Consider the following 17893-nt stretch of genomic DNA (forward strand, 5'->3'; position numbering starts at 1 on the left):
GCAGATCGTGCGGCTGGGTGAGGGAGAAGGCTGGCAGGCTCTGCATGTGAGGTGAGGTGGAGGGAGGGAAATGTAGGGCTGCAGAACGAATTATTTTGTTTTACAGGTATTCTTATGGGACAACAGGGCTGCAGAACGAATTATTTTGTTTTACATGTATTATTATGGGAAAACGCGTTTCACACAACGAACGTTTCACATAACAAACTTGCTCCTGGAACGGATTAAGTTCGTTGTGTGAGGCACCACTGTATAAGGAAAGTAAGTGGAATAGAAAGCTGCTTTGGTTCTCAAAAGTAGTAGCTGAGAACGTAAGTAAAAAGAGATTAGCTTTCATAAACTACAAAAGATCACAGAAAGAGGAAGACAAGCTAAACTATCTGGAAAAATTAAGAGAGGCTGGTCGAGTAGTCAGGAAAGCAATGATGCAAATGGAAGAAAAAATAGTTGGCATGGTAAAATGGGAGGACAAGACTTTTTTTTTAGATATATTAGTGATAGGAAGAAGTGAAAATGTGGTTTTGTGGGACTCAAATGTGAAGGGGAGGCATATACAGTCATGTGCAAAAAATTAGGACACCCCATGAAATATTCAGTTCTTTTTTATTTATCTCTGGAAAAGAAACTGATGTAATTGCAGGTCAAAACAAAAGTTTTTCTTGATTTACTCACGAAACAAAAGATAGGCACAAATATGTCAATTTTGATTGCCACATTTCAAAAAAGATACAACAGAATTACAAAAAAAAATACAGAAGTAGGCAAACAAAATGATAAAAAAGATGGAATTACACAGAGAAATTATGAAAGTTGGGGTTCTTCAATTTGGAGACGAGACAAATGACGGGAGATAGACAGAGGTCCATACAATCTTTTGAATGGAGTGGAACAAATAAACATCAACTGATTTGATTTTGCACTTTTTGAAAAAGTAAACTATCAGAGAAAATATAGTTAAGCTGTGGAACTCATTGCTAGAGGATGTATCAAAAGCAATTAGATTAAGTGGGTTTAAAAAAACGGTATAGACAAACTCCTGGAAGAAAAGTCCTTTAACTGCTCATCCTTGGAATTATGTAGTATAGATTTTTCCTATTTTGGGGGATTCCTTTGAAGACTGACCAAAACTGCTCTTTGACAGCACAACATCTGGATGTGCTGCCAAAGAAAACTCTTGGGCACAATCACAAAAACAAGCCAGAACCTCTACCAGAACTTTGCAGGAATTGAAGGAATGACCTTTAAGTCCTTCTTGAAGAAATGTTAGAATTTGTGGCAGTAGCCCTTTAGATGACAAAGTTCCTTTCTGAATACCAAGGGTTCTCCAGATCTGATTTTTTTGGGGCTTGCAAAAGGTAGCAATGACTTCTTCTTTAGGTATGACCTTTCAAGAGCCATGGATGAAGCTACTAAGTAGCAGATTTTAAAACAACCCAGAGAGACTATTTCATCACTCAACTTGCAATTAAACTCTGGAATTTGTTGCCTGAGAATGTGGTGAAAGCAGTTAGTTTAGCGGGGTTTAAGAAAGATTTGGACAATTTCTTAAAAGCCATTATTAAGATGGAGACATCCACTGCTTATTTCTAAATTAAGCAGCATAAGAATGGATAGAAACCTCAAAATGGTGAATGACAAATACACGAAAACAGGTTTCAACACGCAACTATAATTAACTAAACAAGAGGAAAAGACCTCAGATGCCTGCGCCACGTAGAATATGAATTCACAAAGTAGTCAAAAGCAGGACAGGATCTCTATCATTGGTCAAAAACCTCTTGTGGCTGATTGAAAAAACTATTTGAAACTCGTGTGTTATGTACTTAAACATTTATAACAACAATCAGCTTCTTTAATGCACTTATCTTAACTGTTGATAAGAGCCCGAAGGGACCTGTTTCGCCAGAATTTTGGCTTTGTCAGGGGACTTTTTTTTTTTTTTTGTAATGCATTCAGTTTAACTTTCTAGCATTTTTTTGATATGCTAGAAAGTTAAACTGAACGCATTTTTCAAAAAAGAAGTTCCCCCTCCCCCCAGACTACCTTACAATCCCTGGTGGACTAGTAGTATAGTCAGGGCAGGGGTGATCCTAGTCAGTCACTCTTAACCACATTGGCTGCACCCTCAAAATGGTGCCATGACTTCTGGCTGGAATTTCATATACTGACAAAGGGGATGGAACTCCTCTCATATAAGGAAATACTAAAAGAGGTTAGGGCTCTTCAGCTTGGAAAAGAGACAGCTGAGGGGAGATATGACTGAAGTCTACAAAATCTTGAGTGGTATAGAAGAGTACAAGTGAATTCATTTTTTACTCCATCAAAAGTTACAAAGACTTGGGGACACTCAAAAGTTACAGGGAAATACTTTTAAAACTAATAGGAGGAAATATTTTTTCCACTTAGAAAATAGTTAAGCTCTGGAATGCGTTGGCAGAGGATGTGGTAAGGATGGTTAACATAAATGGGCTTAAAAAAGGTTTGGACAAGTTCCTAGAGGGAAAAGTCCAGAGTCTGCTACTGAGACAGACATGGGGGAAGCCAATGCTTGCCCTGGGATCGGTAGTATAGAATGTTGCTACTATTTGGGTTTTTACTAGGCACTTGTGACCTGGATTGGCCACTGTGGAAACAGGATATTGGATACCTATTAGGATTGGCTCAGTATGGCTTTTCTTATGTTCTTTGTTACATTCATAGCAGCTTACATATTAAATAAAGGAACTTATTTTGTACCTGAGACAATGGAGGGTTAGGTGATTTGTCCAGAATCACAAGAAGCCACAGTGAGAATTGAACCTGGTTCCCTAGGTTGTCAGGCCAATGCACAAACCATTAGCCCATTCTGAAAACAGAGCATGCATGGGTAGGAGCAACTACCCTGACTACACCAATAGATTACCAGGGATTATAAGACAGGCACGGGGCTATCTACAGGTAGGCCTATGGTGGTGGGGGTGGGGGGCAAAGAGGTAACTTCTGCTCATAGGGGAGGGGAAGGGAAAGAGAAAAACAGAACAGAGCAAAAATGTTCACCTTCCACCAAAAATACAGTCAGTTTTGGCTAAAACCAAAAGTACCGTATTTTCACGTAGATAACGCGCACCCGTGTAAAATGCGCACACGGGTATTGCGCGCGAAAAACACAAATTTATGTACAGAAATTTTTATATACCGCGCACACCCGTATACCGCGCATGCTGCCCGACTCTCCTCTGGCCACCCCGACTCTCCTTTCGCCCGCCCCGACTCTCCTCTCCCCCTTGAAGTCCTGTCCCCACCCTGAAAGCCTGATGCCCCCCCGACATCCGATTCACCCCCCCCCCGCAGGACTGCTCGCACGCACCCGCACCCCCACCCCGAAGGACCGCTCGCACGCACTCCCACCTGCACCCGCACCCCCACCCTGAAAGACCGCTCGCACCCCCACAGCCTCCCGACCTCCCCCCATCATGTACAAGCTCCTACCGGTGTCCTGCTGCTTCCTCTTGGCGGTCCCGACTCCCCGACACGATCGGGGCAAGAGGGAGCTCAAGCCCTCTTGCCCCAGCCAACCGCGGCACCCCCGACATGATCGGGGCAAGAGGGAGCTCAAGCCCTCTTGCCCCTCCGACTCCCCGACACGATCGGGGCAAAAGGGAGCACAAGCCCTCTTGCCCCGCCGACTCCCCAACTCCCCGACAATATCGGGCCAGGAGGGAGCCCAAGTCCTCCTGGCCCTGGCGACCCCCCCCCGCTAGTTGTTCGGGCCAGGAGAGAGCCCAAACCATCCTGGCCACGGCGACCCCCTACCCCCACCCCGCACTACATTACGGGCAGGAGGGATCCCAGGCCCTCCTGCCCTCGACGCAAACCCCCCTCCCCCCAATGACTGCCCCCCCCAAGAACCTCCGACCACCCCCCCAGCCGACCCCCGACCCCCCTGGCCGACCCCGACACCCCCACCCCCCTTCCCCGTACCTTTCTGTAGTTGGCCAGACAGACGGGAGCCAAACCCGCCTGTCCGGCAGGCAGCCAACGACGGAATGAGTCCGGATTGGCCCATCCGTCCCAAAGCTCCGCCTACTGGTGGGCCTAAGGCGCCTGGGCCAATCAGAATAGGCCTGGGAGCCTTAGGTCCCTCCTGGGGGCGGGGCCTTGGGCACATGGTCGGGTTGGGCCAATCCGGCCTCATTCCGTCATTGGCTGCCTGCCGGACAGGCAAGTTTGACTCCCGTCTGTCCGGCCAACTACAGAAAGGTACGGGGAAGGGGGTGGGGGTGTCGTGGGGGTCGGCCAGGAGGGTCGCGGGTCAGCTGGGGGGGGCGATCGGAGGTTCTTGGGGTGGCCGGTCGTTGGGGGGGGGGGGGTTTGCGTCGAGGGCAGGAGGGCCTGGGATCCCTCCTGCCCGTAATGTAGTGCGGGGTGGGGGTAGGGGGTCGCCGTCGCCAGGAGGGTTTGGGCTCCCTCCTGGCCCGAACAACTAGCGGGGGGGGTCGCCAGGGCCAGGAGGACTTGGGCTCCCTTTTGCCCCGATCGTGTCGGGGAGTCGGGGGGGCAAGAGGGCTTGAGCTCCCTCTTGCCCCGATCGTGTCGGGGGTGCCGCGGTTGGCTGGGGCAAGAGGGCTTGAGCTCCCTCTTGCCCCGATCGTGTCGGGTGTCGGGACCGCCAAGAGGAAGCAGCAGGACACCGGTAGGAGCTTCTACATGATGGGGGGGGGGGTCGGGAGGCTGTGGAGGTGCGAGCGGTCCTTCGGGGTGGGGATGCGGGTGCGTGCGAGCAGTCCTTCGGGGTGGGGGTGCGAGCGGTCCTACGGGGGGGGGTGAATCGGACGTCGGGGGGGGAAACTATGTAAAAATAATTTGTACAACGCGCTCACGTGTATAACGCGCAAGGGTATGCGCGGTATGTAAAAACCACGTATAATGCGCGCGTTATATGCGAGAAAATACGGTAGGCAGAAGGAGGATTCTGGGTCAAGTTTCAGCACTATAACTGAAACTGAACTCGGTCAGCCCCTAGATTCCTTCAAGCACGTGTGATCCGGATTGGCCACTGTTATAAAACAAGATACTGAATTAGATGGGCCTTTGGTGTGACCCAGCAGGGCAACTCATGTTGTTAGATGAGTTTGTTCCCAAGGGTATAGGGTATGTCATGGGCATTTATTATGTATTCCACACTAAGTAAAACAATCTTTCTTTGAACAGATATAGAACAAGGCAACATACCTCCTAGAGGGACATCTTGGTGCTGAGTCTTATCCTTTCTCCATTCAGCTACAACATCCAGAATGGCATTGAAGTGAAAATCCATGCGTTTATCTATGGTGGGGTCAGTAATTCTTCCACCTTCCTGAATTAGATCACATCTATCTCTAAGTTTGCGCATCTTAATGCCAATCTTCAGAAAAACAATTTTAAAGTTCAAAAGAGAGAATTTTATATTATTAATTAAAAACCAAAATATGGCAATTATAATATTTCCTAATATACTTCAGTGACTAAAAAACTTACTTTAAAGATAAATACTTTAGTAAATGAAACACAAAATTACGAATGAAAAATACCACCTTCCATTGTAATACCTATGCATCAAGAAGGTAATTCTATAAAAGGGACACATATAATGCATCGACTTGCAGCCTATTCTATAAAGGCCCACTCAAACACACAGATACTTTTCTTTAATAGAATATCAGCCTATATAAATGATAAGTAGTAGTAGTAACTATGTGCCTAGAATTATAGTACCTTATGATCATTTATATCAATCATAGAACTGGTATAAATAATCATGCCTAAATTGCAAGATTATGCATCATCTAAGCACATAACACTGCACTCAACCCAAGTTCCATCCTCAAACTATGCACCGTTGCATTTAGACACCAATTTTTTTAGAACACATAGCCATAATATTGGCATTTATTCACATATATGTACAAATAAGACAGCATTCTCGTCATTTACCAACCAATGCTCTCGACGCCTAAATCTTGGTGTCCTTTTTATTGACTTGCCCCACTTATTTTCCAAACCACCGAGGAATGGAAGCAGAATACGTTTCACACATTTTTCATGGCAGATATGTTTTGAAGGCCTTATTCCTCATACAGTACCATAGATCCTGACAGATCAATTTTTAAGTTTATAATGGTCAGGCAGAGGTGTTTTGTTTTTAAACACATCTATGTCCCACTACTTCAGTTTTGAAAACCAAAGTATCAGTTCTAACAAATTACTCAAAGTAACATATCAAGTGCTATATTTTTTTAGTATGCAGTAATTTACTGACCAACAATAAATTCAAAATTAATCTTTTACCATGAGCAGGGGATCGAGATAACAAAAGCAGATACAAGTGATTGAATAATAAAGTGAAATTTTCTGGCCAATAGACAAGAAAGATCATTGTTAGAGTCACCCAGACAAAAAGCCTCTGTAGTATTTTCATAAGCAATTCCACAAGAAAAATGAGCTAAAAGCCTTATAGAGAAAGGTACATTAAAAAAACTCCAAAATGATTTTACTAATCAATTACATTCTTATAAAATTGTGGTCTTTACAAGAACTAAAATTGATTACTTTCATACCCCTCCTTTATTCTTGCAACATCCCACCCCCACCATTTTTCTATTCTGAATCAATATTTTTCCCTAATGCTGATCACATTGGGTCCTAATTTTGAGCGAACCAAGTTCTGTAGTAAAACTATAGCTATGATTCATAGTTAAGCATTCATCACCATTCAGTGAATTCATGTTACTATTTACCACAGAAAGCAGAAGTCAGCTCACGACTCACTCTGTGTTGCCTTCCATGTGTCGCTTAGCTCTGAAGTTGGACCATATTGCCTAGCCTAGATAGCTTCCAGAATTAGTGAGGAATGCTGTTGCATACCAGATACTCAGGTTCCAGAGAGGGCCACAACAATACAAATGATCTACTGTGCTCAATAAACTAAAGATTATCATCTTGTTCAATTCTTCTGGATCTCATTTTGCCTTTGACACAATGGACCATAAGATCCATTTGTAGTCATTTATTTGGATTTTGAATTTGTGGGTGGAGGTTGAAGAGCCCTGACATGTCTGCCCTCTTTCGTAGAGGAACAGATGCAGCAAAATGTCTTGTAGGATATGTCATTTGAGTCCCAGCTGATTAAATGCGGGCTCTCTCAGTAGTTTATATTAATCCTATTATTTAATTTGGATTTGAAGCCATTAACTAATATCATTTTATTTATTTGGTTTTATATCCTGTCCTCCCCAAAAAGCTCAGAACGGGTTACAGTTTTACATTCAAGGTGGTAGAATATACCATTACATTGCCCTTTGAACATTGCATGGGGTTACAACTTTATAATATTACATAAGGATACGCTTCAAACATTACATTGGGTTACAGTTTATCTGCATGGGGTATGGCTTTAGAATCAAGAATATACAGTAAAGGTGAGTGGTATAAGGAGTACAATCTAATATGCAGGGCAAATCTAACATGGACAAAAGAAAGGATGACAAACATGGTTTAATAGGACATGGTCAGCATGGGTTCAGCCAAGAGAAGCTTAGCCTCACCAATTTGTTTCGTTTCTTTGAAGGCGTGAATGAACATGTGGATAAAGGTGAGCCGTATATCTAGATTTTCAGAAAGCTTTTGACAAAGTTTCTCATGAGAGACTCTTGAGAAAATTAAAAAGTATAGATATAAGTATAGGAGACAATGTTCTGTTGTGGATTAGGAATTGGCTATTGTAGGGCAGGGTTAAATGGCCATTTTTTTCAATGGAAGAGGGTAAATAGTGGAGTGCCACAGGGATTTGTACTGAGAACCATGTGCTATTTGATATTTATAAATGATCTGGAAATCAGAATGACTTATGAAAAGTATAGTCAAATCTCTTTGCTTGTGCTTGTCATTCATTTATACCTTGATAACACTATTCCCTGTCCCCTTCAACTTCTAAAATGGAATCATACAGTGTGATTTACTTATGTTGCTAGGCCATACATCCCAAAGGTAATTCCATGTACATTTATAGCCTTGTTACAATTTTTAAAAAAGACTCGTTTTTATGAAAATTGATGTACAAATGCAAGCTTTGCCTGTTATTTCTGCCACCTCTGAGAAGATATCTGATCACTCAAGAACAGAACCGTCCTCACTTATGCTTTGAATCAAGGGAATTAATGTATATGCACTGCCACTTTATTATAATGGCAACAGTTCCATTAACAGATGCATCCATTATAGAAACCCACTTGCTCACACATTAGAGCTATAGGACTGTTGATGCAGCCATTAACAATTTGTGCTCCTCTTCCCACCGTCACGCCTTTCAGAGACTTTTCATCCCACACTCGCCCTCCAATTCTATCTTTTGCTTCGAGTACCATCACCTACAAGAGATGAGCAGAAATAAGGAATGAGAAAATGTTAAAATATAACAAATAACCCACAAAAATATATCACTTGATAGATAGGTGAAGATATGTTGAGAACCCTGAAACCCATTTCTGAAGCTTTAAGCAAAATACAGAAAATAGCTGTTTTATTGTTGATGCTGTTGAAATTTGGAAGAAACTGAGTAAGCACTTAAAAAGAGAACTGAAAAATGACAGAATTAAATTGCAAGCATTAAAAAAACAAATAGGGCAAGCACTGTCTCCAGCTTATTTTCTTGCAAATATTGTTAATATCGAGTACCAGGGTCAAACCTTAAGTGCTGAAGAAGAGGAGTTAGCTATGACCTGGCTATCCAGGAATCATATATCTGTAATATCAACTATAATAAAACTTCAGAGCTAAGGGGGAACTATTTAAGAAATATATTTTTGCAGATGATGTTCTAAGGAAAGTCACACCAGTGAACTGGTAGAGGGCACTTATTAATCACTTGGATTAGAGACTGTTGAAGTAATGATTTCACTTTTAACAGCAATAGCTTCTTCTGCTTGCATAGAAAGAATATTATCTTCTTTTAGACTCGTTCATTCCAAACTGAGAAATTGTTTGGAACCTGATAATGCAGGAAATCTTGTTTTTATTTTCCAGACTATGAATAAATAAGATGAAGATGAGTGAGCTACAGAAGACAGTATTTTAAGTTTTTCATGTATGGACCTGGTTGATAGACTAACTGCCTCTTTTACAAAGCCGTGCTAGCAGCTGCCATGCGGCAACAGCCCCAAAGCCCTTTAAATCTCTATGGTCTCCCTGGAGTGGGTGGAGCGTGAGAGGGTTTCTTCTTTGTTGGTCAGTTTTGACATTCACAAGGCTTTTGATAGAGTTTTGTGGGACTTTTTGTTTGTACCCTTCAACATTATGGCATGGGGGCTTCTTTAGCACTGCGGTGGAAGCGTATCATAATCTGCAAGCCACGGTGTTGGTTAATGGGGTATCCTTGGCGGCCTTTCTGATTAAGAGGGGTACTAGACAGGGTTGCCCCTTGTCACCTCTTCTCTTTGTGCTCACGTTGGACCCTTTGATTCGCGAGATCTCCGTCCATGCAGAGGTTCGGGGTGTCCGTCTTGGAGGCCATGTGTTTAAGAGTTTGGCATTTGCGGACGATTTGCTGGTTCATCCCATGGTGTTGAGTTTTATATTGACCCACACATTCTTGGGAGTGTTCTTCCTTTAGACCACAGTATTGGAAATCTTTTAATGAGCTCTCAAATCTGAATCTTTATGTATTCCAATAAAAAGACATTGAATAAAAAGACATTCATTCTCCACATGCATCCAGATGGGGGCTGGTGATTTACACAGTTGAGGTGGTGGTTGGGTATTACACATGGCAGTATTCTACTCTTATTTACACAGGAAGCTAGTAATATAACAAAAAAAATCTAGCTTAGTGTTTCCCAAGTGTACCCCCTTGCCAGTCAGGGTTTCAGGATATCCACAATAAATATGCATGAGATTGATTTGCATACACTTCCTCCATTGTATGCAAATCTCTTTCATGCATATACATTACAGATATCCTGAAACCCTGACTGGCAAGGGGATACTCCAGGACCATCTTGTGAAACACTAATCTATCTTATAGTTTGTGTTGGGGGGTAAGGAAAAAGAAGTGGGTTTATGTCCCTAAGATATACATGAATGAATCTTTTACCTGGAGATCTGTTTTCTACAGACTAAACTAGATCAGCACATGCTATCAAGTGACACATTTGAAGTAATCCCTTCTTCATTAATGCTACACACTTTCTGTTATAAAGAGAAAACTAATGCTCCCTTTCTGGCTTTGACTTAGATAGTTCTAGGCACGTACATGTCATTAATCAGGTATCCAAATAACACAACCTAACATCCCATTCCTGGAGGGTATGTACTGTAAATAGCACATATCCCTTTTTTAGTATGGCCCCGATTAGATATTTGACCCAACTGTAGTACAGTCTATGGGAGATGGGTAGAGTTTAAAAAATCCTTTAACTGTAAGAAATATAGTAATTGGTAGCTTAGGCCTGTGAAATTTCAGTGTGCCTTAGTGACTGACTTTATGCCTACATCCAGTCATGCAATTTCAGAGTTTGCTTTCAGAAAAATTTTATTAGAATAAACTGACAGATATTGTGTAGGAAAACACCACAAATGGACAAATTCTATAAGAAGTGCCCAAAAGTTAGGCGCCGAATTAGGCACCTTTCAGCGCAATTCAAGTAAAATTGGATGCTGTTTAATGAATCACGCTGATCAGCACCTATTTTGGAGGCAACCAATAAATAGGCTAGGCATAACTAAAAGTATGGCGCCTATAGTGCGTTAGCATGCTTAAGAGCAGCGATTCTGCAATAAGGTGCCTAACACATAGCCATACCCACGCCTAACGTTCATAGCACCTATTTTTTTGAAGGCCGCCTAAATTTTTAGAGGCGCCTCTAATGCGTTTCGCTAATTGGGTTTTTATTTTTGCTTTAATAACGCATTTAATAATGCACCACATAAACACAAAGATAGTGCATGCAAAACCTACTAGTTTTCTGGGCAAACAGCAATGTTATTTGCTAATTATAGCACATGAAAAACACAGCTTTATGTTTCTTGCTAAAAAGCTGCCCTTTTTTCCTCACTAAACACTGCTCCAATGAACTCATTCTTGAAAGAGATGCATTCAATATACAAAGCATATGACAAAAATATATGTATTACATAGAAAACTTCATTTGCAAAAGGTTAAAAACTTAAAAAACAGATACAGACCTTAGCATGGCTTTTAGTTCATTGCAAATGGAGGTGTGCAGTTGCACAATGGTAACCTCATTGTGAGATCATCAAGGTGCACCTGGAAGGTAGAATGTCACAGTATCATATCAGAGGGCAGGAGGACACCTCACTGGAAACTGCTGTGGCTCAATGGGTAAAAGCCCTGTTTCCATCTTCCAAAGGTCATTGGTTTGAATCCCAACCAGCTCCCCCAACACATGTTCCTATTTTAATTGTGACAGTCTAACTTCCAGATGCACCTTGATGATCTCACAATCAGGTCACCATTGTGCAGCTGTACACCTCCATTTGCAATGAACTAGAAGCCATGCTAAGGTCTGCATCTGTTTTTTTCAGTTTTTAACCTTTTGCAAATGAAGTGCTTTGTATGTTGAATGCATCTATTTCAAGAATGAGCTTAATGGAGCAATCTTTAGTGAGAAAAAAGGCATCTTTTTAGCAAGGGATAGAAGGGTATAGATAGAGGATTATTATACAGGTCCTGGACCTGATGGGCTGCTGCGTGAGCGGACTGCTGGGTGTGACAGACCTCTGGTCTGACCCAGCAGAGGCACTGCTTATGTTCTTAGTAGGTTTTGCATGCACTATCTTTGTATTCATGAGCCCTGTTTATGTGGTGCGTTATTAAATGTATTTTAAGCTTAATAAATCAAAAATAAAAACCCAGAAACCTATTTAGCAGATAGCATTGGAAATGTCCAAAGCATGCCTATGTTCCGTCCACAGAACTCACAGCTATCTGAAGCCTATACTACGCTCAAAAGTAGATTTCCTTACAATGCCTATAAGACCTAGTTTTACAATTCCTATGCAGCTTGTTAGCTCAGTCTGTAGCACACTGGTTAAACCTACAACCTTCTACACTGACATTCCTAGTTCAAATCCAACTTACTCCCTGTGACAAAAGATAAATAAATAAAAAGATTACAGATAAAAAAAAATGGTGACAATATTTTACAATTATAATGAAAAAGCATAAAATCGCCATTCTAATAACGTCATAATTATAACATTAAGGACATTTCTTGGACGTGTAATTGCCACCTAAAAAACAATTCTGTAAAGGGTGCCTATAAATTTGTAAGCCTATCTACCGCTGAGCCCCACTCAACACAATTCTACAAAGGGCGCCTAACTTGGACATCCAAACAGCGCCTATCTTTAGGCCCACTTTGCAGAATCTGGGTACACATCTGCACATAAACACAGAACTCCTTTCTTCTGCAGAGGCAATGCCATGAAAACACATATGCTAAGGTTCATTTTTTACATTATATGGCAATCTGACACCTGGGATTTACTAAGCCCTGCTCTAAAGTATTAATCTACTGCATGAGCTGAAGGGCAGCTTCATTTCCTTCAGAGAACCTCTTGAACTCTCTATTGGGTTTTAAGCTGTCCCTAATTGTCAGAAAATGAATCCTAGATTGCAGCAAAAGAAGAAGAAAAGTTTATGAAAAGCAGCATGCTTCCCACGCTGACATCATGGGAGAAATCATGTATGGTCATAACTATTCATGTCCATCTCAGTTGGCTCTTAGATGAGCTGTACTACAGCCAGGGCATTGATATTTCTTTGGCTGCCCTAAGTTATTTTTAGCCTAATGGGGTATAGCATAGCACAGAGTTCTTTTCTTGCTGAGTTCTTTTTTAACTTGTACCAATTCATGTCCATGGACTGGAGACTCAGGCACCGATGCACAAAAGCTTTCCATTGCAATAAGACTTGTTAAAGTAGTCTTACTGCCAAAAAAAACCTCTCCTCCTGATGCACAAAAGGCCTCTCCGTGGCTGCTACTGATCTTCCTAGCAGCCACCAAGAACACTTATGCAAATGCTTCACAAGCAGCTCATTAATATTTAAATGAGTCCCCAAGCCTGAATCATGCTCTGTGCCTCTGCCCCACCCACTGTGCTGCAGCCACAGCAGGAAATAATGGAAAAGCAGCTATTTGTGTATCCCAAGTCTTCTCTGCACCATGAACGGCTGTATCTCTCACTTAGTCCTGCTTTAAGTCCCCTAATAATGAATTTATATTTATTCTCACCTTAATGCCAAAGTTCTGTAACTGTCTCGCAGCTGCTAGCCCTGCTGGGCCAGCCCCAATGACAATGACGGATTTCTTGAGAGAGAAAAGTAAATAAAATCAGATGTTGAACTTAGTAAATAACTCAAATATCTTATAACAACTAGGGAGGAATTCATCGATGTGTGCTACTGTTAACACAGATTATTTTCCTGCAAATTGTGCTATTTTAGCACAAAGTCTCATTGGATAAAATGGAATCCTGTGTTAAAATAACATGACTTGTGGTAAAATAAACTCATCTTAACAGTAGCACACATTGATAAATTCCCCCCTTAATGTGCATTATTTGCTGGAGGGCTCATTTTTACATGTAGCAAACTTAAATGTTTGTAAGTGTAAATTAATATATAAATTACTGCTGCAAAATTTGTACAGCATTAAAATACAGTGCTTTGTAGAAGTCTTCACTTCCTTGTGTTTCTTAAGCAACGAAAATGTGAAAAATGTACAAGCCAAAATGCATTAAAGTAGGAATTTCATTGGTCAGCACAACCCAGTCTCTACTTTCAATAAGTGAAGACAATGTTGTGTTGTGCTGTGAAGACTTTTGCAAAAAAAAAATTGATGCAAACATGAGGATCATTTTCATTACTGAACACATTAACACATGCAGAGAATAAATATTTTTACCAACAAAGTTAGAAGCAAATATAATGAAAACAAAAAAAAAATAATAGCAAATAGGTGATAATCAGTAACATTAAGAGGGTAATATTATACAGGTATTTCCATATGTAAAGCCTGCTTTTCACATGGAAAAGACCTTTGATAAAGCTATCAGCAGCAGCGACATGTGTGTATGTAGGTACATGGGCCAAAATATTATACAGGTATTCCCAGGCCATCACTAGGTGGAGCAGGAGTAGTGTACTAATGTACATACCGATTTTAGAAAACCCACGACTAAACAGTACATATAGAAAATATTCACTCAAGAGCACTTATAAGTAATGTACATCAGCATTTGCACACCAGTCTTATAGATCTTGGAGCTTATTTTCTACATTTTTTATAAAACAGGAGACTTGCTGGGCTCCTCACATATTTATCTGTTACAAAATTAGAGTCTAACAGCTTCTTTTACAACGGTCCCTCGAAGCCCTTTAAATCTCTATGGGCTTCAGGGCCATTAGCACAGAGCAGCCGCTAGCGCGGCTTTGTAAAAGAGGCCGTAAGTATCACATGTATTTATCCAAAATATGTTAATATTTATGTTAATTATTATGTTAATGTTAATATTAATTATTAATTATTATGTTAATGTTAATATTAATTATTAACATTAATTGTTAATATTTATGTTAATTATTATGTTAATGTTAATATTTATGTTAATATTATGTTAATGTTAATGGGATAATTTGATACAGAGAGAATTTGGATCTGTGTCTGGCAGAGTGATTAGAGCTACAGCCTCAGCACCCTGGACTGTTCCTTGTGACCTTGGGCAAGTCACTTAATCCCTCATTGCCCCAGGTACATTAGATAGTGTGTGAGCCCTTCAGGACAGATAAGAAAAAATGCTCGAGTACCTGAATATAAACCACTTAGGCTATAAGTGGTATATAAATGCTTAAATAAATAAATTAAATTAAATAAATAACCTCAGCTATTTATAAACTCAGGGGCGGGAAATTTCATGGCGACACCAGGAAATATTTCTTCACCGAGAGAGTGGTTGATCCTTGGAACGAGCTCCCGGTGCAGGTGATCGAGGCAAACAGCGTGCAAGAATTTAAGAGCAAATGGGATGCCCATGTGGGATCCCTTAGAGGGTTAAGCCAAGGGAACCTGTCACTAGGAGTGGGATCCCTAGAATAGTAGACTTGGGGGTGGGTCAGTAGAGTGGCAGACCTGATGGGCTATGGTCCTTATCTGCCGTCATCTTCTATGTTTCTATGTGTATCAATAAACACTGTTTCAAACACAGAAAATTAATTAAATTACCCTCTAAGCTTATATTTCAGTACACAAGTGCCCCTCAGTATAGTCCTTCTTAAATGCTCTAAAAAATACAGAAGTTCAAGTTTTATTTCTTAATAATATTATGGAGGCCCATGACTACGCACATTGTGATACTCTTTTGGGAGGAAATGCTGGCCAGAGCGGGCAGACAGAATTCCTGTGTTGACTAGTCCTTTTCTGGTCATGAAGTGCAGTATCTTCTCCACCTCTTGCACACAGCGGATGCGCACCAGCCCTCGTACCATTATGTGATGAGCACATGCCTGAGGGGTAAGAGCTTCCTGCATGTAGAGAACAAAAATGAAATAAATTGGAACTCTATCTAGATATAATACAATGTTCTACAATTACCAGGTAAATTGACATGTTTGAAGAAGACGGTTATAGAGAAGTGCGATTGCCTAGTGGTTACAGCATAGGACTACTATTCAGCATGAGTTCGAGTCAAGACTCATCTCTATCACAGAGACCTGAGACACAATTATAAGTGAAAACACATTTGACTTATTGGATTTTTCCAGTCAAATAACTTTGTTATTAATTTAGAAATAACTTGTTTATGGTTTATTAAACATGATGTACAAAACATCAAGGAAGTTCAAAATAACATTTTTTTAGACATAAGAAAATAAAGAATTCCAACATTTCTTTAAAAGGAGATCAGGACAGCACAAGGTAGGATAAAAAAGACAAGTGGTGGGGTCTCAGGATTCCAAAACAGAAAGTACCCCAAACATGGATAAGCCATATTATGAAAATGTGTTTTCAAAGCTGTTCTAAACTTAATATATAAGGGCTAGATACGGAGGTCTCTGGGTAATGAGTTCCAAAGGGATGATGCTAGGAAAAAGAAAAGCAGATTGCTTGGTAGATTCATACTGAGCAGTCCTAACAGGAGGGGGGCAGGGAGGGGGAAATGATGACCATAAAGGAGGTGCAGGTTGGTTCACTATTGCTGCTATATTATACATGTTTGTTAATAAGTGCTCTGCTTTTTATAAGTTGTAGAGCAGAACAGATATCTATGATGTTTGCAGGAAGCCCCCCTACCCCTCCTCCTTTGTATTCTATTCCAGTGGAGATCAATTGCTTTGGAACAAACTGAAGGTGGTAGTACACTCCACTGGGAATGAGGGAGGTACGGAAACCTGTGAGTGACACACTTCTGCAAAGCCGGTTCACAGCTGGGGATTGATCACCCAACATAATGTACGGCCTCCTGTGTAGATGTAACAGAAAGCTTATTGAAGTCAATTTACTAATTAAGGGTGCCTTTTACAAAGTCGGCATGATAAATGCTCAGACACTCATAGGAATTCTACCAGTGTCAGAGCATTTGCCACACTGGTAGAAACCTCTACTGTGGCTTGCAACAGCCAGCATTAAGTTAACCACCCAACTTTAGGCACTTACATAAGAACATAAGAATAGCCTTACTGGGTCAGAGCAATGGTCCATCAAGCTCAGTAGCCCGTTCTCACAGTGGCCAATCCAGGTCACTAGTACCCGGCCAAAACCCAAAGAGTAGTAACATTCCATGCTACCGATCCGGGGCAAGCAGTGGCTTCCCCCATGTCTCTCTCAATATTTAGGCACCTCTTTCAGAATTTCCCTTTCCTAATTCTATAAACTTACAAATTTGGACATGCATTTAAACAAGAGGCTTTTATTAAGAAAATCAGAAGAATACAATAAGCACGCACTGCAAGCAATAATCCAACATATAACATATACAGTTCTCAAGAGCCAACCTACTAGAACAATATTTATATTTAAGTACAAATATAAAACAAAGAGGAAAGAGGAGGGGGAAAAGGCACACACCATTAAACAAAGTTAGCAGGCACAACCTTCAAAAGAAGGTATGAATCAAAATTATGCACAGAACTCCAGATTTTCACCCACTTAAAGTATTACGTCTGATTGCAGTCAACTTTTCCAACTTAAAACACAGTATAATCAGTTTTCTATTTGGATAAGCAACCTGGGCCAATCAGAGCCTTAGGTCCCTCCCCAGTGAATCCCAGGATTCACTGGGGAGGGAAAAATCCACCATTTTGAAGAGGCGGGCCTGCTGGTTGGAAAAGGAGGCAAAGTGCGAGGTTATAAAATTTGCAGATGATACCAAACTGTGCGGCAAAGTTAGGTCCAGGGAGGAGTGTGAGGACCTGCAAAGGGACCTGGATAAGCTGGAAGACTGGGCAAACAAATGGCAAATGCGCTTTAACGTGGAAAAATGCAAGGTCATGCATATAGGGAAAAAGAACCCGTTGTTCAACTTCAAATTGGGGGGGCATTGTTGGGAGACAGCAGACTTGAGAGAGACTTGGGTGTACTGGTGGATGCATCACTGAAGCCATCTGCACAGTGCGCAGCAGCCTCGAAAAAAGCCAACAGGATGCTGGGCATCATAAAGAGGGGCATAACAACCAGGACGCGGGAAGTCATCATGCCATTGTATCGAGCGATGGTGTGTCCACATCTGGAATACTGCGTTCAGTATTGGTCGCCGTACCTCAAGAAGGACATGGCGGTACTTGAGAGAGTCCAAAGTAGAGCAACAAAACTGGTAAGAGGGCTGGAACACTGCCCATACGCCGAGAGGTTGGATAGGCTGG

General features: G+C 41.4%; 1 protein-coding gene across 5 annotated transcripts in view; it reads right to left on the minus strand.

The window, feature by feature from the left end:
- The window catches only part of KDM1B (lysine demethylase 1B), a 122463-nt gene that overhangs the window by 58836 nt on the left and 45734 nt on the right, over positions 1–17893 (minus strand). For all 5 annotated transcript variants that reach the window (XM_033934580.1, XM_033934581.1, XM_033934579.1 and 2 more), the window contains 4 exons: positions 15380–15556; positions 13269–13343; positions 8247–8384; positions 5212–5383 (listed from right to left, as the gene is read on the minus strand). In XM_033934580.1, the coding sequence (XP_033790471.1) occupies positions 5212–5383; positions 8247–8384; positions 13269–13343; positions 15380–15556 (562 nt within the window). The remainder of the gene's footprint in view (positions 1–5211; positions 5384–8246; positions 8385–13268; positions 13344–15379; positions 15557–17893) is intronic.

The sequence above is a fragment of the Geotrypetes seraphini genome, chromosome 2 (genome assembly GCF_902459505.1).
Source record: "Geotrypetes seraphini chromosome 2, aGeoSer1.1, whole genome shotgun sequence".
In the NCBI taxonomy this organism is placed as follows: domain Eukaryota; kingdom Metazoa; phylum Chordata; class Amphibia; order Gymnophiona; family Dermophiidae; genus Geotrypetes; species Geotrypetes seraphini.